The sequence below is a fragment of the Cervus canadensis genome, chromosome 27, assembly GCF_019320065.1.
Source record: "Cervus canadensis isolate Bull #8, Minnesota chromosome 27, ASM1932006v1, whole genome shotgun sequence".
Lineage (NCBI taxonomy): Eukaryota > Metazoa > Chordata > Mammalia > Artiodactyla > Cervidae > Cervus > Cervus canadensis.
The window spans coordinates 8,838,331-8,861,351 of NC_057412.1; the positions used below are offsets into that span (position 1 = coordinate 8,838,331).

Genomic DNA, 23,021 nt, shown 5'->3' on the forward strand with positions numbered 1-23,021 from the left:
AAACCCCAACAAAAGCCTGATCTCTTCAGTCAAAGGACCCAGAAAGAGACAGTCTAGCAAAACAGAAAATTCTTAGACAGTAACAACTGGACTAATTTAACTATAGCCAAACACTATAAGGGAAAAAAATAACAAAAAACACTCCACCCAAGTGCCTATCAGCAAAGGTCAAGTGTGAAGTCTAGACAGAACAGAAAAGCTGCAAAATGTATGGAGCAAAACACATAAAAGAGAAACACAGAAACCCAAAATTATAGTTGGAAACTTCAACATCCTTCACTAACAATTAGTAGAACTAGGCAGAAACAAGGATATAGAATTGATTAACAAGGATATAGAAGAACTGAACAATATCATCAACCAACAAAATCTAATCAACATTTATAAAACACCCCATCTAGCAACAAGAAAATATACAGAGCCCAAAAACACTCCCAAAGAGCAAAGCCAACTGGTTTTTGACAAAGGTGCAAAAGCAGTGCAATGGAAGCAGGATAGTGTCTTCAATAAATGGTTCCAGAGTCGTTGGATATCAACGGGCAAAATAAATGAAGCTCAATCCAAATCTGACACCATATACAAAATTAAGTCAAAATGGATCATAGATTTAAACATCAAACATAAAACTATAATGAAACATAAGAGAAAATCTTCAGAAACTAGGGCTTGGAGAAGAGTTCTTAGACATGATAATAAAAGCACAGTTCATAAAAGAAAAAACTTGATAAGTTGGACTTCATTAAAATGAAAAACTTTCACTTTTGCCAAAGACTCTATAAAGAGGATGAAAAGGCAAGCTGCAAGCTGGGAGAAAACACTTACAATTTACTTATCTGAGAAGGGACTCATATCCAGAATTTACAAAGAACTCTCAAAAATTCAACAGTGAAAGCACAAACAACCCAATAAGAACATGAGCAAAAGATAGGAAACATTTCACTGAAGGAGATATAGAAATGGCAAATCTGTTCATTAAAAGATGCTCAGCTTCACTAACTAAAGGGAAGTATAAATTAAGGTCACAGTGAGGTATCACTGCACACCAGTTAAGATAGCTAAAATAGAAAATAATGGCAATGTCAAATGCTGGCGAGGATGTATAGAAACTGGATCTCTCCTACACTGCTAGTGGGAATGTAGACTAGTACTGTCACTCTGGAAAATAGTTTGGCAGTTTCTTTTAAAATAGACTATATGCTTGTATATCCTAGCAGTCCTACTTGTGAGCATTTATTCTGGAGAAATGAATACCCATGTCCACATAAAAACCAGTACATGATTGTTCATAGCAGTTTTATAAATGGAAAAGGCAAAACCTAGAAATAACCAAAATGTCCTATAATAAGTAATGGCTTAATAAACTGGGTTATAGCTATACTATGGAATATTACACAGTAATAAAAAAGAATGTATTGCTATACATGAAAGTCAAGATGGCTTCCAAGGACATCATGCTGAGTGAAGAAAAGACCATTTTAGAAAGTCACATGCTACGTGATTCCATTTGCATAACACTCTTGAAATGGCAAAATGATAGAAATAGAGAACAGATTAGTGGTAGGGGTTATTGATGGTGGTAGGTGTGTGTATGACTATAAAGAAGAAGCACAAGGAAATATTTGGTGGTAATGGAAGAGTACCTTGCTTACTGAATTGGTTGCATAAATCTATGCATGTGTTAAAATGACATAGAACCAACCATGAAACTGAAAGTCACTCAGTTGTGTTCAACTCTTTGTGAACCCATAGATTATACAGTCCATGGAATTCTCCAGGCCAGAATACTGGAGTGGGTAGCCATTCCCTTCTCCAGGGAATCTTTCCAAACCAGGGTTTAATCCAGGACTCCCACATTGCAGGCAGATTCTTTACCTGCTGAGCTACCAGGGAAGCCTGAGAGTACTGGAGTGGGTAACCTATCCCTTCTCCAGGGAATCTTCCCAACCCAGGAATTGAACCGAGGTCTCCTGTATTGCAGGCAGATTCTTTACCAGCTGAGCTACCAGGGAAGCCCTACACACACTTTATACCAATTGCAGTTTTCTAGTTTTAATGTTGTACTTTGGCTATCTAGGGCTTCCCTGGTGGCTCAGAGGGTAAAGAATCCACCTGCAATGCCAGAGACTTGGGTTCGATCCCTGGGTTGGGAAGATCCCCTGGAGAAGGGAATGGCTCCCCACTCCAGTATTCTGGTCTGGAAAATTCCCTGGATAGAAAAGCCTGGCAGGCTACAGTCCACGGGGTCAGAGAGTTGGACACGACTAAGCAACTTGCACTTTTCACTTTGACTACCTAAGATGTAACCTTTGGGGAAAACTAGGTGAAGGATTGGAGAAGGAAATGGCAACCCACTCCAGTGTTCTTGCCTGGAGGATCCCAGGGATGGGGGAGCCTGGTGGGCTGCCGTCTATGGGGTCGCACAGAGTTGGACACGACTGAAGTGACTTAGCAGTAGCAGCAGCAGCAGGTGAAGGATACACATGACCTTTCTGCAGAACTTTTGCAACTTCCTGGAAATCTATAATTATTTCAAATTAGAAGTTTAGAAAAGAAAAAATATGCAAACCTTGTAATGCTTTCTTTCAAAAAAAAAAAAATACATTCCCTAAATTTTTTCAAGGATTTTATGAAGTCAAATTTCTCAACTTAATAGATTCTCTCTTTCAAACAGATGACTAAACCATATATATTATATACTGGAAGGTTACTGTTTAGTTTTTAAATTAATAACTGAGTAAATAATGCTATAAATTTTATACTTGCCATGTTTTAAATAACTAATTTATAATTGCTAATGGGTATCAAAGTATCAAGGACATGAAAATCATGATTTAATCAAAAAACCTCTTAACACATTAATTGCAACCTCATTATTGACCTCAAGAGCAGACACTTTTGCTGGAGCTGCTGACAAGAAAATAAAATGTGACTGATTTTCTACTTTTTTCCACTTAAAGAGGAATTAATGAATATAAATATGCCTCAATTTGATGTCTTAGCTTCCATAGCACACACTTTGGAAACTCTACGCCTAAATAATTGGGTCATTGATTATTTCTGGGACATGAATTAAGCCCTCCAATTTAATCTTATTTAGACCTAAAAATTACAATGAAAAAGAGGTTTCCAGATTACTTTTTTTTAATTTCATGTTATCTCCTTTGATAAATCTTTTTCCTTGAAAGGATTTATTTACTGAACTGCTAGACTCTGTCATTCTTTAATTGCTAATAGACCATCCAAATATCTCATGTTCTACTTTCATAATTTACTAACAGAGTTAAAATTATGTAGGAATACTTTAAAGGAGTCTATTGGAATGCATAATGGAGTATTCTGATTTTTTTTAAGTGAGTGGGGGAAAGTCATAAAGAGAAGATTTCTACTGCAAAGTGTACATACAGATAGGTCCACAGTTCCTTATCTGCAATTCTGAAATCTTTTTTAAAAAAACCCTGAAAAGTAAAGGTTTTATGCATTACAATTGGTGGCAAGCCTGGACCTGAATGAACCTGGGATTTTTTTATAGCTTCCATGTAATCCAAGTATTAATATTCAGAAATGTTCATGTGTTATGCTCCAGATGCTGGCTGTGGGAGTATCATAGAACATACAGTATATGTATATTCCCTTTCCAAAATCTGAACATTCCTGGTTTATGAACACATCTAGTCCCAAGGACTTGGGATGGGAGATCATGGACCTGTCCTAGAAAAGTACAGGATAGCTGTTTATATAGCACTGGAGAATAGGACCTTATTGATGTGACCACTGAATCCAGGAGCACAGTTATTTCATGACATTGAATTCAAGAGGAGAGTCAGAAAAGCACCAAAGCATTTATTTCGTTAATAAGCAAACTGGGGCATTGAGCAGCTTGCCCAAGGTTACCCAAGGCTATAGTTGGAACCGTGGCAGTCTGACTTTAGGAGTCATGCTTTAAAGCACAAGATTTTGTTACTGATGACTTATCCTGAAAGCCTCCCCTATCACAGCAGAATGAGACTGAGCCTCTGAGATGAAAGCCCGAGGATTTTTTTTAAATTCATACTCTTATGGATAAAACTCTAGGCTCCAGGAAACTGGCAGCCAGCCCAGTTCATGTTCCCCAAGTATGAAACTGGAGGATCCTTTTAAAGAGTAAAATCTACAATCCAAAAGAAAAACAAAACTATGAGAACTGACCTCAGTTGATCCCCTACTGTGGGGTTCATCTGCCCAGTATTGACTTTGCATGCTGAACTTCCAACCCACAAATTTTAACATAGGAGTAAATTCAGGAATCATTGAGCAAGCTCTGGCAGATATTGGAGGACAGAAGAGCCTGGCGTGCTGCAGTCCATGGGGTTCCAAAAAGTCAGACACAACTTAGTGACTGAACAACAACCACAGTAGACATTTAAGGAAAATATCAACCACAAACAGATCAAAGTAAACAATCAATACAAAGGAGCCTAGACAGGACAGAGGAGAAAAATAGTCTCAAAGAATATATCATCATGAGTATGTTACAGATGAATAGAAGAAATTGCATCTTTAAAAGCAAAAATGACACTATGAAAAAAAGGAAGTGAAATAAGGGATAAGTAGAGCACCTGGAAATGAAAAATATGATCACTGAAATTCTAGAATTCAGTAAAATTTTAGAAGATAAAGTCAATGAAATCCCCCACAAAGTAGTTCAAGAAAATAGGGATAAGAAAAATTAGAGAAGTTATCCAGGAGACTAAGAGGCGTATTTCAGAATAGGTTTCCAGAAAGAAAAGCAGAGAAAATGCTAGAAAGGAAATTATTAATTTATGGAATGGTTTCAAGAACTGAAAAACTTGTGTTTTTTCTTTAACATTATTCTTAAGAACATTTCTAAAAGGGCACTTGTCGTATAGTCATAGAACTGTATTTGAAAGACTGAGGAATCCCTATGGGTCTTTTAAACAAATATACTTTTGTTTTTCTTTTTTAGGGGCACAGCAATTGCTGGCATAGTATTTGGAATCGTGTTCATCATGGGCGTAATTGCTGGAATTGCCATATGTATCTGCATGTGCATGAAAAACAACCGTGGGACCCGGGTGGGTGTCATCAGGACTACCCACATCAATGCCATCTCCTCCTACCCTGGTAAGCAACACTGCTTACTCATTCTGAAGGAAGAGTCAGATTTGTTAGTTACGCTCTGGTTCTGGGAGAGAAGAATCACTGAAGAGTCTCACTGGAATAATCCCCATGTAGGATGTTTCTTAGTCAATGTAGATTGAACTCTAACTTGGATCTACATTGTACTATCTACCTCCTATTTAAAGATATTAATATGTTCAGTGGTTGTCTTATTGACTACAACTGCCAACCTGCCGTAGTTAAGAGAAATAGACAATTCACACCTACTGTGTCTATCTGCCAGTGAGTTTTGACAAATAATTATAGAGAAAGAACAAGTTACATGTCTGACTAAACTGGCATCTGATTCAACAGGTATGTATGTCTAGAAAAAAAGTACTGAAGAAAGTTTTTATGTGTCCTTTTTATGCAACAAAATGGTTTTAACATAACACTAAAATTATCACCAAAGAGAAAATATAATTTTCAGTAATTTGACAAGTATTTGTTGAGAATCTTCCAGAAATTTCACATATAAATATATTGTACACAAATGAATCCATAAACAAAGTGCTGTGTTTCGCTTTGATTTTTGAGTCTATATGTAAGTAGCTCAGCTGGTAAAGAACCTGCTTGCAATGTAGAAGATCCTGGTTCGATCCCTGAGTCAGGAAGATCCCCTGGAGAAGGAATAGGCTACCCACCCTAGTATTCGTGCCTGGAGAATTCCATGGACAGAGGAAACTGACAGGCCCCAGTCCATGGGGTCGCAAAGAATTGAACATAACTGAGTGACTTTCACTTAAATATTTACAGAGAGAGAGAAAGAGAGAGAGAGGCTTAAAACCACACTCATGTCCTCTGTCTCACTCCTTATAGCAAAGGAAGAAGGCAATTTCTACATCTGGTCTGCCCTGTGTATCAATTCCCTAATAACTTCTCTCCTTTCTTAATCTTTTACCCATCACAGTCACCTTGAGGGAGCAAATTTCAGATGAACGTCAGCATGATCATCTCCTCTGTCATCTTTTTTAGTTCTCCCTCTTCTCCAATATCTCTGTGTTAGAGTGCCTCAAGTCTCACCCTTGTGTCTTCTATCCAGACTTACCTCTTTAGTTGTATCAATTGGCCTTATGGTATTAAGGACCATTTATATGTTAAATGCCTCCCAGAGTTACATATCTCCATTCTAAACCTCCTTCCTGAATTTCACACTCATTTGATCCTACTGCCTGTCAAACCTATCCACTTGGATGTCTGACAGATAGATCTCAAACGTTACATGCCTGAATCTGTACTTTTGATCATCCCCCCAGAGCCTCCTCCACTCACCCTTTACTTATCTTAACTGATAAGTAAACTTAACTGATAAGTTCTGATAAGTAAACATCTTAACTGATGGCATCGCCAGCCATCCAGCGGTTCAGGCCAAAACCTTGGCATCGTCCTGGACTCCTCTCTTACCCTGACATCTGCATGCAGTCTAGCAGGAAAACCTCTCAGCTCCACCTTCAGAATATAAACAGTATCTGACTACTTTTCACCATTCCTTCTCTAGTGGGAGCCATCATCAACTCTCATTTCCATGACTGTGATATCCTAGCTGCTCTGCCAGCATCCACTTGTGCCCCCTAGGGGTCTATTCTAAGCACAGTTGCAGAGTGAACCTATTTAAGATGGTTAAATGTCAGATCATATCACTTCTCTGCCCAGAATCTTTCAGTGGCTCCCCACGTCCCCAGAGGAAGAGTCAAAGTCAGTGGTTTCTCATTTTATCCAAAAAGTCAGATTCTTTACCAGGGCCCTCAAGGCAGTGCTGGAACTGGCTCCTTTTTTTATTTCTCTGACTTCACTTCCTTCTCCCTCTCGCCACCTGGCTCCACTCACACTATTTCTTGCTGTTCTGTGAACACACAGGGCAAACTCTCATCTTAGGGTTTGCCTAGAACACTGACTGTCTTACTTAATTCAGTTCAGTTCAGTGGCTCAGTCATGTCCGACTCTGCGATCCCATGGACCACAGCACGCCAGGCCTCCCTGTCCATTACCAACTCCCGGAGTTTACTCAGATTCATGTCTGTTGAGTCGGTGATGCCATCCAACCATCTCATCCTGTGTTGTCCCCTTCTCCTCCTGCCTTCAATCTTTCCTAGCATCAGGTCTTTTCAAATGAGTCAGCTCTTTGCATCAGGTGGCCAAAGTATTGGACCTTCAGCATCAGCCCTTCCAATGAATATTCAGGACTGATATCCTTTAGGATGGACTGGTTGGATCTCCTTGCAGTCCAAGGGACTCTTAAGAGTCTTCTCCAACACCACCGTTCAAAAGCATCAATGCTTTACTTAATTCAAGTCTTTGTTAAAGGTCACTTTATGAATGAGGTCTTCCTCAGTCACCCTCCTTAAGATTGTAAGGTGTCTCACCTCCCACATGAATCCATCCTTTTACTCTAATCTTTGTCCAGAGGGCTTCATTTAACCTTCTAAGATATCATATAGTTCACCCAATGGTTATGTTTATTATTTATTGTTCATCCCCTCTTTCTAGAACATTAGCTCCACGAGGCAGGCATTGTTGTCAGTTTTATTTATATCTCAATCCCAAGCATACAAGACCAGAACTGGCATGTAACAGGCAGTCAGTAGATATGACTGAATGGATGAATATCATGACAAAATCTGATTTAATTGTATTAACACCTAGAAAATTAACCTTAAATTCCACCCTGGAATATACTATACCTTTTACTCACTACAAAAGCAATTCATAATTCTGAAACTTCCCAATTTACTAAGATTATGGTTAGGGTTAATATGACACTGTTAAGACTATGGTGTAAGGAAAAAATAGGGGCGATTTTTTTTTTTTTATTCTTCAAATCTTCCCATTTTTCCTGGTCAACCCATAACCCAAGAGAGGAGGAGAGTCTGACAGAGACATTAAACCAAGAGAAGATGAGGAGAAACACTCTGTAGATAATATCCCAGATTTGCTTTCCTTGATTAAAAAAAAAGTGTCATTAAAATTAATTTTTAAAACATTTAAAAATATTCTTTATAAAATTAGACTAGAAAAAATAAAATATTTTAATGTGATGTTTTGTGTTCTTGGGTCTGAGATTTCTCTTCCACCCGTGGAAATGTGTTTTTAAACACTTTATTCTACTGGCATTGTTTATACTGGCAGATCACAGCGCCATGTTGCCTTTTCAGTAAATGCATTGTTCTGGGAACTGAGTAATGCAGAAAACATAATAAGCCTTATGGTGGACGCATTTTTCACTGTAAAAAGACTAGGCCTTCAAAAACATAATTTGCTTGATTGCTTCTCATTTCCTTCATAAAGTCACTAATTAAGCTTTCACTTAAAGGATCAGGAAACAACACAGAGCAGTATTGAATGCTTTTCAAAAATCTCTCATCCCGTGGATATATAAAATGATTTCACCCACATTAATTAATTAACCCTGTGATAATTGAATAACCACTCAAGTTATTACATAGTCCTACAGCTGGGAGGCCCCATAAATGAGTAGAAAATAATTTAGTCAAGGTTAGTGTATCTCTTGTTCAAAGTCCTTATTGGGGATCCCTACAGTGAACATTATTACTCTGCACTGGGAGGAGATTGCCAAGGAAAGGTGATCTGCTACATCCAACCCTTTGTTGCACAGTGACCTTTTGGAATGGTTTTGTATTCCTGCCACCCTGGGTATCCTGAGCCATGTGCTGTTTAATTACAACTATTTTAAAAACCTTCAGTGTGAAAATAAGAATTATTTATCAAGTCTTAAATTTCCATAACTTTTCCGAACCTCAGTATAAACAAAAGAAAGTGATTATGTTAACCTCCTTAAAAAAAATGGGTTTGGATGATACATATATGAAAGGAAATAATATGGATAAAACATAAGAAAAAGGCTTGTCAAAGATATAAAAATTAAATGCCAACGAAAGGAAAACTAGGGGTTATAATGCTATCGAGAAAATGGAGATTTGAAGTATCAATACATTTTAGAGTCCCTAATGGTAGTTAGGTCAGTAGATTATTGACTCACTGATTGATTGATACATGGTAGATAGACAGATGGATGGTGATGCTGGTGATGAAGTTAGACAGGTAAATAGATAAACAATTTTTTTCATTATGACTCATGTACTCAACAAAGGATCTGGTGATATGAGGATGGTCTCTTCCAATTGTATCATATCTTCCAATTGTATCTATCTAGTGAAATAAGAAGTAAGTTTTATGCTGAAAGTAAATTTGAGGAGTTTGTAATTAAGGAGAAAGAAAAAAAAAAAACCATGAAAGAGTCGTCTCAGAGAATGGAGGGATGGTGAGATGCCTAATGCACAATTTCAGAGCAATGCCAAGGGCCTCCACACTTAAGAATATACTCATGCATTTAAAGTGAGATCAGTTGGCATAATTGTGCATTTTTCTCTAAGTATATTAAGCTCCTAGATACAGATCTAGGATAGCCAAAATGTTGGGTTGGAGTTTTGTCAGGCAGTGGGGAAAAAAGGAGATAAATTTGATGATAGATGCACAGAGATAATTTTATTGATGGACCATAAATATAAGCTGAATGAAGAAAGACATGAAGACAGGAAAGAAGTGATGTCAGTTTAAATTAATCTGCCTAAGGCCATCAGTAAATCAGAAATCCAGGTGAAAGTGAAAGTCGCTCAGTCGTGTCCGACTCTTCGCAACCTCATGGACTGTACAGTCCATGGAATTCACCAGGCCAGAATACTGGAGTAGGTAGCCTTTCCCTTCTCCAAGGGATCTCCCCAACCCAGGGATGGAACCCAGGTCTCCCGCATTTGCAGGCGGATTCTTTACCAGCTGAGCCACAAGGGAAGTCCAAGATATATTGTGATGTATATTCTAGAAAGATAAGAAGTGTTGGTTAGAGTACAATATGGTACCATCATTGGTTACAATAATAGTGAGAAAAAGACCTTTGAAGACAAAAGACCCAAGGGACAGAGTTAGGATTGTTGTTGTTCAGTGGCCAAGTCGTGTCAGATTCTTTGTGACCCCATGGACTGCAGTACACCAGGCTTCCCTGTTCCTCACCATCTCCCAGAGTTTGCCCGCGTTCGTGTCCATTGAACTGGTGATGCCATCCATATATTAAAAACAGATTAAAGAAGACAATCTAGGTGATAACTTTATTTAACACTTCATGGAGTGGAAGGTTTTCATGGGGAGAACAGCAAAGTGGAAGAAAGGTAAGAAGCTTTTGTAGGATGAAGAATAAAGAACAAAGAAAAGTAGAAACAATCTGATTGGTTGGGGCCACACAGTCAGCCTTGTTTGGGTGAGAAGGAGCCAGGAATGTTGAGTATAGAACCCAGAGCGGGCTTGCTGTTTGGAGATTTTATGAATGGATGTACTGTTTCTGATATATGGAGGTTTGCAAGGACATGGATGTAAGTTTCAGTTTGCTGATATGGGAGCTCGAGTAGGAGTGGTTATAAACCCAGTGGTTTCTGGGGCTAGAAATTTATTTCAACAAAGAGGTGTTGAAATCACCAAGAGAATGATACTATTACTAGAAGCTGTGATGCAAAGAAAGGCAATGAGCCTGATACTAAATCTTCAATAGGTGAGATTTTGGAGTAGAGAGGACCACAGATATGGATAACAAGGAGGAGAAGAAAGTAGTATAATCTCTTAGAATGTGCTACAAAAGAGCTCAGGTTTTTAAAGACAGTTGTTTACAAATGGTTCTGAGAGGAATGGATTAAGATGTGGTACATATATACAATGAAATAATTACTCAGCCCTATAAAGGAATGAAATAGTGCCATTTGCAGAGACCTGGATGGACCTGGAGACTGTCATGTGGAGTGAAGTAACTCAGAAAGAAAAAAACAAATGTACTATTGCTTATATATGGAGTCTAGAAAAATAGTACAGATGAACTTAATTGCAAAGCAGAAATAGTCCCAGACGTGGAGAACAAATGTATGGTTAGCAGCGGGGGAAGGTGGGCGGGATGAGCTGGGAGGTTGGGATTGACAGATACATACTGCAGGCGTGCATGCTCAATCGCTCGGTTGTATCTGACTCTTTGCACCCCCATGGATGGAAGCCCACCAGGCTCCTCTGTCCATGGGATTTTCCTGGCAAGAATACTGGAGTGGGTTGCCATTTCCTCCTCCAGGGGATCTTCTCAACACAGAGATCAAACCCACGTCTCTTGCAACTCCTGCATTGGCAAGCGGATTCTTTACAACTGAGTGACTTAGGAAGCCCTTGCTTACATAGACACCATGGCATTAGAGCCACATCAATCTAATAATGTAACATATGCTCAGTTGTGTCTCTCGCTTTGCACCCCCATGGACTGTAGCCTGCCAGGCTCCTCTGTCCATGGAATTCTCCAGGCAAGAATACTGGAGTGGGTTGCCATATCCTCCTCAAGGGGATCTTCCCAAGCCAGGGATTGAACCCAAGCCTTCTGCATTGACAGGCAGATTCATTACCACTGAGCCACCTGAGAAGCCCATATCAATCTAATAACTTCCTTTTTAAATTAATTTAACAGGTGATAATCATATTGCAATATATAAATTTATCAAATCAACACATTGTATACCTTGAACTTACACAATGTTAAGTCAATTATATCTCAATTGAAATATTAATTTTTTAAAAATCTTAAAAATAAGCCTTGAAACTTCATCTATCCTACCAGGTATTAAAACCTTTAGAATCAATAATAACTAAAATTGGGTATTTTTGATAAAAAAAATGATATGCCTTGGTCATGAGACAAGTAGACTAAATTGTCTACATGAAATTTCTGTTAAAATTTCTATGTGAAAGTCACTCAGTCATGTCTGACTCTTTGCGACCCCATGGACTATACAGTCCATGGAATTCTCCAGGCCAGAATACTGGAGTGGGTAGCCTTTCCCTTCACCATGGGATCTTCCCAACCCAGGGATCAAACCCAGGTCTCCCATATTGCAGGCAGATTCTTTACCAAAGCTGAGCCACACAAGGGAAGCCCAAGAATACTCGAGTGGGTATTCTATCCCTTCTCTGGCAGTTCTTCCCAACTGAGGAATTGAACCAGGGTCTCCTGAATTGCAGGTAGATTCTTTACCAACTGAGCTACCAGGGAAGCCCACAAACTCTATAGAAAAGATAACGAAACAACATGAAAAGCAAGGATTAAGAAGCCACTTTTCAATGATTTGATTTAATCAAAATTTTAAATAGAAAAAATGAGCACTGATACAAAATACATGAAATAATGGAAGTAAGGAAGCGTCAAATATATTAATTAACATAGAGAAATTCAGAAATAGATTGGTTATGAATCAGATATCTGAAAAGATAAATGTTTAAGCTTGGAAACAATATAAAAGAAAGATGAAGAACCATATATTTTGTTAGATATATTTTAAACTTCAGTAAGTCAATAAGGTAAAATAACATAGCTTACCATTTTGACACTTATTTTAAGAAAGGTATAGAAAAGATAAATAACTTTGTTCACATGTTTATATCTTGTTATCATTGAGTTGGTGATATTTGGATGGCATCACCAACTCAATAAACTTGAGTTCAAGCAAGCTCTGGGAGATGGTGAAGGACAGGGAAGCCCGATGTGCTGCAGTCCATGGAGTCGCAAAGAGTTAGACATGACTGAGCAACTGAACAACGACAATCTTAATTATATCTTAATTCTATTAAAGATCCCAGTGTTTAAATTATCAGTCCAAGCAAAGAAAATCACACAATATGAATTATAAATAATAAATAAGATGTAAAACTATCAAATAAATATAAAATTAGAGGGTATTTCAATAATGAAATTTTTTCACTATTAAATTGCTAAAATATTAAATCATAGCCAGTTAGTTGATTCCTGGAATTTCATTCAAAAAAATGAATTTAAAGTAATAAAAAGTCTATGTGTGAGAAGATATTTTCACTCCAGTATTTATAATAATAAAAAAATTGCTAATAAAAAAATAAGTAAATGGTCAGTGGAATAATGTGAAGTGTTGCCAATAAAGTTAATGAAAAATATGTAACATAATGAAAAAGACTAATTTACAATACAAAGTGAAAAGGCATAACACTATGTTTATACAAATATACAAAGGACTAAAAGAGTATATAAAGATACTTGCTCGGTCGCTCAGTCCTGTCCAACTCTTTGAGACTCCATGGACTGTACCCCACCAGACTCCTCTGCCCATGCGATTTTCCAGGCAAGAATACTGGAGTGGGTTGCCATTTCCTTCTCCAGGGAATCTTCCCAACCCAGGGATCAAACCTGTGTCTCCTGCATCTTCTGCATTGGCAGGTGGATTGTTTATTAAATTTTGGTGACAAAATCATGGATAATTTTACTCTATTTCCAATTTTCTAAAATAATGTTGTACAATTTTGATAACACCATGCATCTTTCTTTGCATTTGCTTTAGAGATGTTGTCCTGGGTGGATTAAAAAAAAATTAACTTTCTGCTATGAATTTCTTAGCATTCCTGAATTTTGTGAAATTCTAGACAACTATACTGACATACATGATAAGTGGCATATTTTCACTGTTTAGAGAATTGGAATTATTGGTTATGAAAAAATTTCAAAAGTGCATTTCCAGCTACATCCATGTATCTTTTAAAGATGATTTGACTTTAAGAGATAGAAAAAAAAAAAACTATTAAAGTTAATCAGGAATTCTAAAATTGATACCCTGAAAAGTTTATTTCCTGGTGAAACCTTTTTATCTGAAAGAATGAAAGACAGCACAGTTCACAGTTACACCAGTATTATTTCACAATGCCTTCCCATAGGCGATACTGTAAAAGATGTGCCATGTTTATTTCATGATGGATATGGTCTTCAAAATCCTCAAAATACCATTCTTCAGCATTGTATTATCACTTTATCAAAATTCAAAACCTATATGAATGAAAGAACATGGCTTCAGGTCTTAGATTTTCATGTTCAACATGAAGCTGTGTAAACCAGAGGGAATCTCACTGAAATGTCCCCCAGCAGTGTTTATGCAGATGGAAAAATACAAATGCTTTGTTACCGAAGCATAAAGGCATGCCATGGCTTCATGACCAAGAAGGATGCAGAGTCAATCTGTAGATTCCTCTGGTGTGTGCCCCTCAGGTGGGAGGCAGGGAAAAGCTTCAGCATATAAACAACTTAGAACCACGTACTTATACGAAACAGTTCAATGGGAATCCAGCTGCAACTTTCTGTTTTACGTGGAGGGTGCATTGCTTGGCTTGGAGGAATTTTATTATACTTATCTCTGTCTCAGTCCTCCTGGATATAATGAAGCAAAGGAGTGGACGTATGCAGAGGGAAGGTGTGTTTAGACTCAATGGGAATTACTCCATTTTGTTGTAGAAAACAAAGCTTGGAATAGCCCAGCCTCTGAGGGCCTAAAGCAGCCTTCTCCTAGAACTGTGTCCTCTGCTGTGAGCCCTGGCCTGCTCAACCCACAGGAGAGTTTCAGAGTCTTTCCTCACCAGGGTGTCTCTCAGAGGACAGCCCACTCAGTTCTGCATCTCCATCTTTTTCTGTGTCAGGGGTCTCAATTCTTTCCTAAGCATAGGTAGATCAGTAAATGGTTCGAATCACCAAGCTCCTGGTAAAGCAAGCCAAGTTAAAGAGATGTAGATGGGAAAAGAATCTTTAAAATAAGTGAGTATATGGATAACTAGGGCTTCCCAGCTGGCTCAGTGGTAAAGAATCTGCCTGCCAATGCAGGAGACGCAGGTTCAATCCTTGGATCAGGAAGATCCCCGGGAAGAGGAAATGGCAACCCACTCCAGGCTTCTTGCCTGGAAAACCTCATGGACAGAGGAGTCTGGTTCGGAAGCAAAGAATCGGACATGACTGAGCCACTGAACACAAGATATGTATAACTGATTCACTTTGCTGGACAGCAGAAAGTAACACAACATTGTAAATCAACCATATCGCAATAGAAACTAATTTTAAAAATTTAAAACACAAATACAAAATAAAGAGATGCTGAAGAAACAGCTTGTGTTTGCATATAGGGTGAAGTCCTATGTTTATTAATACATTCATATTGATCAGAATACTATCATAGTCTTATCAGCTGAGAAGACCTGTTGAGGTTTGTTGAAATGTTGCTTGTTCTTCTCTGCCTTTCTAAAAGTGAAAGCTTGGCTGTTTATTCACATTATTATAACATTAGTCTGTGGTTTAGGTTACATTCACAGGAAGCAATTAAGACATGTCAATTTCCAACTAGAATTGTGATCATGATGATAAATCAAAACTACTGGCAAATCACCAGAAGGGATGCTCAGATGTTTCCAAGTGATTTGGTTCTGGAAGACATGGAGTGCTCAAGGAGTACCTCTTTTCCAACCCTGTAGATGGGGTGGAGAGCATGACAAAATAGATGTCCATACATAATCATAACAAATATGATTTTGTTATATTAAACGTGATTTTAAAACACACTGATGTATATTACAGTAAATAAAGAAACTTTTTCTAATGAGATTTGAAAAGTTTCTCCATCCTCATTTGCAAACCTGTTTGTCTTCCTTTTTGTTTGTTTCTTATTTCTATAATGACTCCATGACCCTCCAAGTTACAGGAGCCCAGTACCAGACACCCAATACCTCCATACCTTCTTGCTCTCTACCTCTTTTCCAAACACCCTGTCATCACTGAAGCTCTCAAATGCTCAAGAGCTCCTAATAATCCCCACCACCAATTTCCATGAGTCCTTTATAATCCCTCACGTATGCTACTACATCATCTCACCTTTTGTTTGGTCCACCTGAATCCATAATGCTGACAGAGTCATCTTCCTAAAGCATACTATCATATTCAAAAAAATCTCTAAAAACTGCATATCACACACACCTTTTGTGAGAGTCCAAGCCCACCATGATGTTGATACAATTAGATTCTTCAGTATCTTTTCCCATTTCTCTCTTCCCTGTAGTTTTTGCTTTGAATAAAAGTTTTTCCCTCTTTCAGAACTTTTATTCATCTTGAATTACCCTTTAGTCCTTTCTCTGTCACTTCAAGATGATCTTTCCAAGAAATTTGCCTTAAGCCACCAATTCTAATACTTTGGTCGATAGCACCATTTTTTATAGCACTTGACTTTTCATACATGTGTGTCCTCAGCCTGGTAAAACTGATTATTGAAGGCAAAAATGATGTTCAGTCACTAAGTTGTGTCCAACTCTGTGACCTCATGGACTGCAGCATGCCAAGCTCCCCTGTCCTTCACTATCTCCCAGAGTTTGCTCAAATTCATGTCTATTGAGTCGGTGATGCTGTCTAACCATCATATCCTCTGCCACCCTCTTCTCCTTTGGCCTTCAGTCTTTCCCAGGATCAGGGTCTCTTCCAGTGAGTCAACTCTTTGAGTCAGGCCAAAGTATTGGAGCTTCAGCTTCAGCCTCAGTCCTTCCAATGAATATTCAAGGTTGAATTCTTTTAGAATTGATTGTTTTGATCTCTTTGCTGTCCAAGAGACTCTCAAGAGTCTTCTCTAGCACCACAGTTCAAAAGCATCAATCCTTCGGCACCCAGCCTTCTTTATGGCCCAACTCTCACCACTGTACATGACTACTGAAAAAAACCATAGTTTTGACTATAGGAACCTTTGTAAAAATTATGTCCCCCCCCAGAGTACACAGCTGAGTGTCTCAAATATAATGGACACTCTATCATTGCTAAATACCTGATGCACTTCTCGTTTTGTTTTCTTCCAGTGGCACCACCCCCCTATAATTATGACCATGAGATGGAATACTGTGCAGACTTGCCTCCTCCATACTCCCCAACCCCAGCACAGCGTTCTCCACCCCCTCCATATCCTGGAAATTCGAGGAAGTAATCCTTCTCCTGGAACAGAGTATGTGCCAGTCAGCAATCTTGCCTAGAATAAAATGCCTCTACTCAGAAACAAACAGGGAAGGATCGCCCTAAGGAACATCCTTTTGGGTTGGACAGTATGTCAAGTGGAATAGCCAGGCTAAGAGAAGAGACAGCATTTCTACCCTACTCAGAGCTGATCCCATCTGGGGTATTATGTTGGGTTCACAGGGACCACATTTGAAGAGGTCTACTGATCAACAGAAGCACACTCAGATAAGAGTAATGGGTAGGCAAAACATCGTAAATTCGTGTCGCTTAAGGAACAGATGAAGGAAATGGCAATATTCACCCTGAAAAAGAGAAGATTTATGTCAGATACAAGGATACTCTGGACCACATGAGGAAACGACTATCTTCTGTAGCTTTACGAGTCAGAAATAGAACTCTTCAGTCTTTTTGTTCATCCACAGATGCAGATCAAGTGCCTGAAAGCCTACTCTGTGCCTTACACTGTTGGAAACACTGGATGGAAGTTGCAGAAAGAGAACTCGGGTTTCAGTATAAGAAAGGGCAGTTGGGGTTTTCTTAATGACTAGATTGCTTTGTGAAGCTCCCTGCCGCCAAGACTCCTAACAGACTCTGGCTGACTACCCGGTAGAGACCTGCTCGAGAAGGGAGAGCTAAGTCAAATGGTAGATGGGTTCATTGGGCCCCCAAAGCTCTGCTCGTGTTTTAGATAGAAGTGAGGTGAATTTCTACATCACCAAGAATGAAAACAACAGGGGTAGTTGAATCTACATAATTGGAGACTTAAAACATAATCCAAAGGACTCAACAGCCGCTTGAAGCCAAGAGCTCTTCACTGCTAGCTATTGCCACCTAAAAATCTTCTGACTCTATGTAGTATATGATGATAATGGTAATTCCAACTGTGAAAAAAAATTCGTACCAAGTTCCACAAGCAACAAATACTTCACTTCAGATTAAAAGATAAGAAGCCAGAATCCCATGGGATTTTATATCAGGGAGTAAAATTTAGAACTTGACCAGGAAGCTATATAGCAGTTTACAAAAGGAAGAGGGAAAAATGAAGCTTGGATTCTGTTTTGTATAACTCCACTCACATGCAACTTGGACAAATTTCTGTGTCTCTTGTAATGTTTTAATAATCTAGTCTCTTGAAAAGTTACACAGTTAATGGAAAAGTAACATATTGATGTCAAACTGTTGACTGTTGCCTTTTGCCAAAACCCAAATTTTATAAAGTGCCTACCTTTAGGTGTAAAAGTTTTTAATAAATAATTCTAATATGCCATATTCATTGCTGCAGGTGATCTTAACATTTCTATTTTCATGTATTTAAAGTTGTACGTTGACACAATATTGAGAATAGATCATGAAATTTGTGTGTCACTTTGCAATTAAATCTAAAATGTTTAATCCAACATTATCAGCATAATTCAGTGAAATCCAAAAATGATGCTAAGAGTTTTGTTGAATAAAACAATCAAAAGAAATGGCTTAAAGTAAAAATCATAGTTAGGAAACTCAGTAACTCATGTAAGTAGCATATTTTACTTTCAAAGACATTGACTGAACTGAAATACAGTCTAACTGCCAGTGAGATCTGAAAGCTAGATTTGTTTTGAATGACTAGCTTGATTTTCAGGCACTGTGATTTTCTTGCTTATGAAGATGGAAACCATTCAAGCATTCCAGCCTGTCCTACCTAGTAACTGAGATTTTAGCACAATTTTAACAGTACATATGCTTTAATTTATCTCTCTTCTGCAAGTGTGATCAGACCCAATTACACAGTAGCTACACAATTCAAAGTGTTAAAGCCTCTGTGACATTCAGAGTGATATTTCCCAATGCACCATATATTCCTTAAGAAAAAATGGAGAGGGCAAGTCCAGCAGTAATAGAATTCTCATCATCTTTGCTGTCAATAAATGTTTACTGCATACCTCCTATGTTCTGCCAACATTACTCGCATAGGAGCTATTACAATCCACACCATCTCTCTTCTCTGAGTGGTTTTAAGGCCTCCCTTAAGGCATATCACAAACCCATAGACCTCCAATAGATGAGCATTTTTACTATTTGTATTTAGTGTCACAATAGTGTAAATGTGCACAATGTCAGTATAGACTTTTGGAGTTCACTGATTATTTTCATAGGTGACACATCTTGGGGGGAAATAGTATACGATGTGAAAGCTTTGAATTACAGTTATTTAAAAACTAATGTATTTGCTGTGGCCAAAGTGTTTACAATAAGCAATAAAATAAAATAACCCATTATAACAAGAGTCATATTTTAAATCATCTTGCGTCTATTCTGCTTCATCCTCCATTTCTGCAGATTTAACCTCATTCATCTATACAGGAGACACAGGACTGGAGCCAGATAAACTTTATTTTGAATTCTGTCTCTTGCCTGAATGATTTGAGGAGTGTGTCTGACTCTTTGCGACCCTATGGAAGGTAGCCAGCCAGGCTCTTCTGCCCCTGGGATTCTCCAGGCAAGAATACCGGAGTGGGTTGTCAATCCCTTCTCCAGGGGATCTTCCCGACTCAGGGATCAAACCCATGACTCTTATGTCTCCTGCATTGGCAGACAGATTCTTTACCAGTAGCGGCACCTGGGCAGGCCACTTCACCTCTCTAAAATTCCAGTTTCTGCTCTGGAAAATGAATAATAGAATCAACTTCATCAGGTTTTGTGAAAATTGGATGAATGCACACAACATTCTATATATTGTGCCTGGCATGTAGAAAATGTTCTAGAAATATTACCCAAAAATAAATTAACAAAAGAATGACATAAAGACAACAGCTTCTAGAGCTGTGTGACCAACACATTAGCCACCAGCTACATATGATTATTTCAGTTTAAATGAATGTTTACATTAAACTAAATGGGGATATTCCTTGATGGCCCAGTGGTTAGGATTCACCTTCCAATGCAGGGGGTGTAGGTTTGATTCCTTGTCGAGGAGCTAGGACCTCACATGCCTCCCAGCCAATGAATGAAAACATAAAACAGAAGCAATATTGTAACACATTCAGTAAAGACTTAAATCCTAAATGAAAAATGGAATCCCTCAGTCTCACCAGCCACATTTCAAATGCTACAGAGTCTCATGTAGCCAGTGGCTGCCTTATCGGGCAGTGCTGCTCCAGTGTTCCTGCCTAGAGAATCCTGTGGACAGAGGAGCCTGGTGGGCTGCTGTCCATAGGGTCGCATGGAGTCAGACACGACTGAAGTGACTTAGCATGCATGCATGCATTGGAGAAGGAAATGGCAACCCACTCCAGTGTTCTTGCCTGGAGAATCCCAGGGACAGAGAGCTTGGTGGGCTGCCGTCTGTGGGGTCGCACAGAGTCGGACACGACTGAAGTGACTTAGCAGCAGCAGCTCTAGAAAATCCTCTGCAAAATGCAAAGAGGTAGCAGGAAGGAGCTGAAGTAAGAAAAAGCTGCTACAGTCATCTTGTCCAGGAGAAACTATAGTCTTTGTCAGTTAATTGTACTGTCCTGCACAACTGTGTTAGGCCGTTGCTATGGAAGTAAGGCTGTGATCTACAGGAGATCCATGAACAATGAGAGTCCCAGTGATGCTTTCATCAGGACCAGGGCTGAAGGTGGAGGAGACCCCTGGACCTGGTCCAGGAGTGGATGACACAGGGCCACGGCCTGTTGGAGTCTAATCAATTCTGCAGCTGCCTTGCTCAGCTCTAGAAGCAATTACAGGGATCTCCAGGGCCACACACATGTTCCTAAGATGCAGCACTGAGGTGGGTTCCTTCATTACTACATCATCTTGTTCTTACTACTGAATGAAAGCTGCACTCACCACGCATCCACTTCTTCCCAACTTGTCCTTGCTTAGCCAAACCCATTTTGCCAATCTGGGGCTATAGGTGAGACAGGATCTGCCACATCAGACAAGCTGAAGCCCATCAAATAATGGAATTCTGGGTGCTGTTCTTTATTAACATAATTTAAACCATCCAATACCAGCATGCTAAAACCACGTGATCACCTTACTCATCACTGTAGAGGCGTCTAAGGACTACTGGACCTTCAATCAGAACCTACTTGAAAGGTACAAGTTTTATTTTCTACTTATTAGTCTAAGACACAAAGGATGAGGTTGCACTTGTGTAAGTTCAGTGCTCTTAAGGTGCAGTCCCGCAGTGTGGTATAGTCTGGCCCAAACTGTCGGAAAGGAAAGTAACATAACCAGCTTGAAAAAAGATCTAGAGGTGATTCTGATTTCCACCCTAATCCCAACCCTACCACATGCCTCTTATGACTGGCTAGGGTGAAAGAACTAAGACTTCAGAGTAAGATTCTAGTTTCTCTCATGTCTATTACCTTCTAAGCTATGTGTCTGAGCCAAATAACTGAGTTTCCATAACCTAAGTTTTGTCCAAAACATGCCCACACCACACTTGCCAGGATGTTGTTTTTATATACTATCTATATAAAAACAGTATATAAAATATGTCATAAAGATTTGATCTGGTTGGTGACTCAGAAAGACACAAATATGTGTACCTATTCTCTTTCCAATCTTTGTCCCCACTTCCAAACCTTACCACTTCTATGTGTGTGTGTTAAGTCACTTCAGTTGTGTCCAGCTCTTTGCAACTCCAAGGACTGTAGCCCGCCAGGCTCCTCTGTCCATGGGATTCTCCAGGCAAGGATACTGGAGCAAGTTGCAATCCCCTCCTCCAGGGGAGTTTCCCAAACCAGGGATCGAATCCACATCTTTCATGTCTTCACTGGCAAGCAGGTTCTTTACCATTGGTGCCGCCTTCTATAAGCAGGTGAAATAGTTATCCATCTCTGTGAAACAAATTACTTCAAAATTTGGTGCCTTCAAACAGCTTCAATTATTATCTCAGTTCCTATAGGTCCAGAATCTGGGTCCAGCTTAGCTGGTCCTCCAGCTTGTGGATTCTCACAGGCTACAGTCATCTTAATATGCAACAGACAAAAAGATCTGCCTCCAAGCTCAGTCACTCACATGGTCACTGACAGGAATCTGTTCCTTGCAGGCTTTCGGACTGAGGGCTTCATTCACTCACTGGTTGTTGGTTATCCCAGTTCCTTACCATACGCGCCTCTCCATAGGGCAACTCAAAATATGTCAGCTTTCTTCCCCAGTGCAAGCCAGCAAGAAGAGCCGCGATATGAAAGAAACTGCTAGCAAATCATAGCGCTAGCCAGAGGGAAGTCACACACTTAAAACCTAATCTCAGAAGTGACATCCCATCGCTTTTAAAATGCCCTGTTCCCTAGAATCCACTCCCCAGGTCCACTCTGCACAAAAGAGAAGGAGGGGATTACAGGAAGATGAGAGCATTTGGGGCCGTCTTGGTAATCGGCCTACTAGAGCAGGGATATTTCAGCTCATTCCCTTTAAGTTCATTATTTGGAGTTTAGGCAATCTTCCCTCTAACAGGAACGTGCCAACGCAACAGGGAAAAGAATACCAGGGCCATGCTTGGCTGTGATCAAGTTGCTTTTAGGGAGTCGGCAGGGGTTGGATGGAGCCAGCAGCATTCAGAGGCCCAGGCTAACTGGACAAGCGCTGCATTCCTGAAGAATACTGAAAGGAGACACCACGTTTGCGTTTCCATGAGCTTCATTTATGAGCTGCTCTAAAGCCCATCACATTTGACAGGGAATTAAGTAAACACATACCATGTACCTTATGAACAAGTCTTAACATGGTCCCAGTTCTAACCTCTGTTTTGACTTTGTTCCAAAATAGTTCGTCTTCATCAAGAAAACACTTCCAAGACAAGTTTCCAGATGAGTGTACAGTGGATCATGTCGCTACCTAACCTAATCCTGAATACCTTCACTAAAAATGGAAAACAAACCTGAAGAATGTTTGGAACTGCAGAAACATGTGTTGGGAATGTTTGCCTTCTCTGGGTACATTCAGGAATCACTGGTTTAAAACAATGAACAATGAAGCACAGACTCTTTTTCGACTCTTATTTCAGCTCCGTGCCCCTCTCTTTTGGGCC

General features: G+C 39.3%; 1 protein-coding gene across 1 annotated transcript in view; it reads left to right on the forward strand.

Moving 5' to 3' along the window:
• Nucleotides 1-19,283, forward strand: part of CYYR1 (cysteine and tyrosine rich 1) — a 122,204-nt gene extending 102,921 nt beyond the window's left edge. The window contains exons 3-4 of the mRNA XM_043448757.1: nucleotides 4,964-5,121; nucleotides 16,864-19,283. Of these exons, the coding sequence (XP_043304692.1) occupies nucleotides 4,964-5,121; nucleotides 16,864-16,988 (283 nt within the window). The 3' untranslated portion in view covers nucleotides 16,989-19,283. The remainder of the gene's footprint in view (nucleotides 1-4,963; nucleotides 5,122-16,863) is intronic.
• The last annotated feature ends 3,738 nt before the right edge of the window (nucleotides 19,284-23,021 follow it).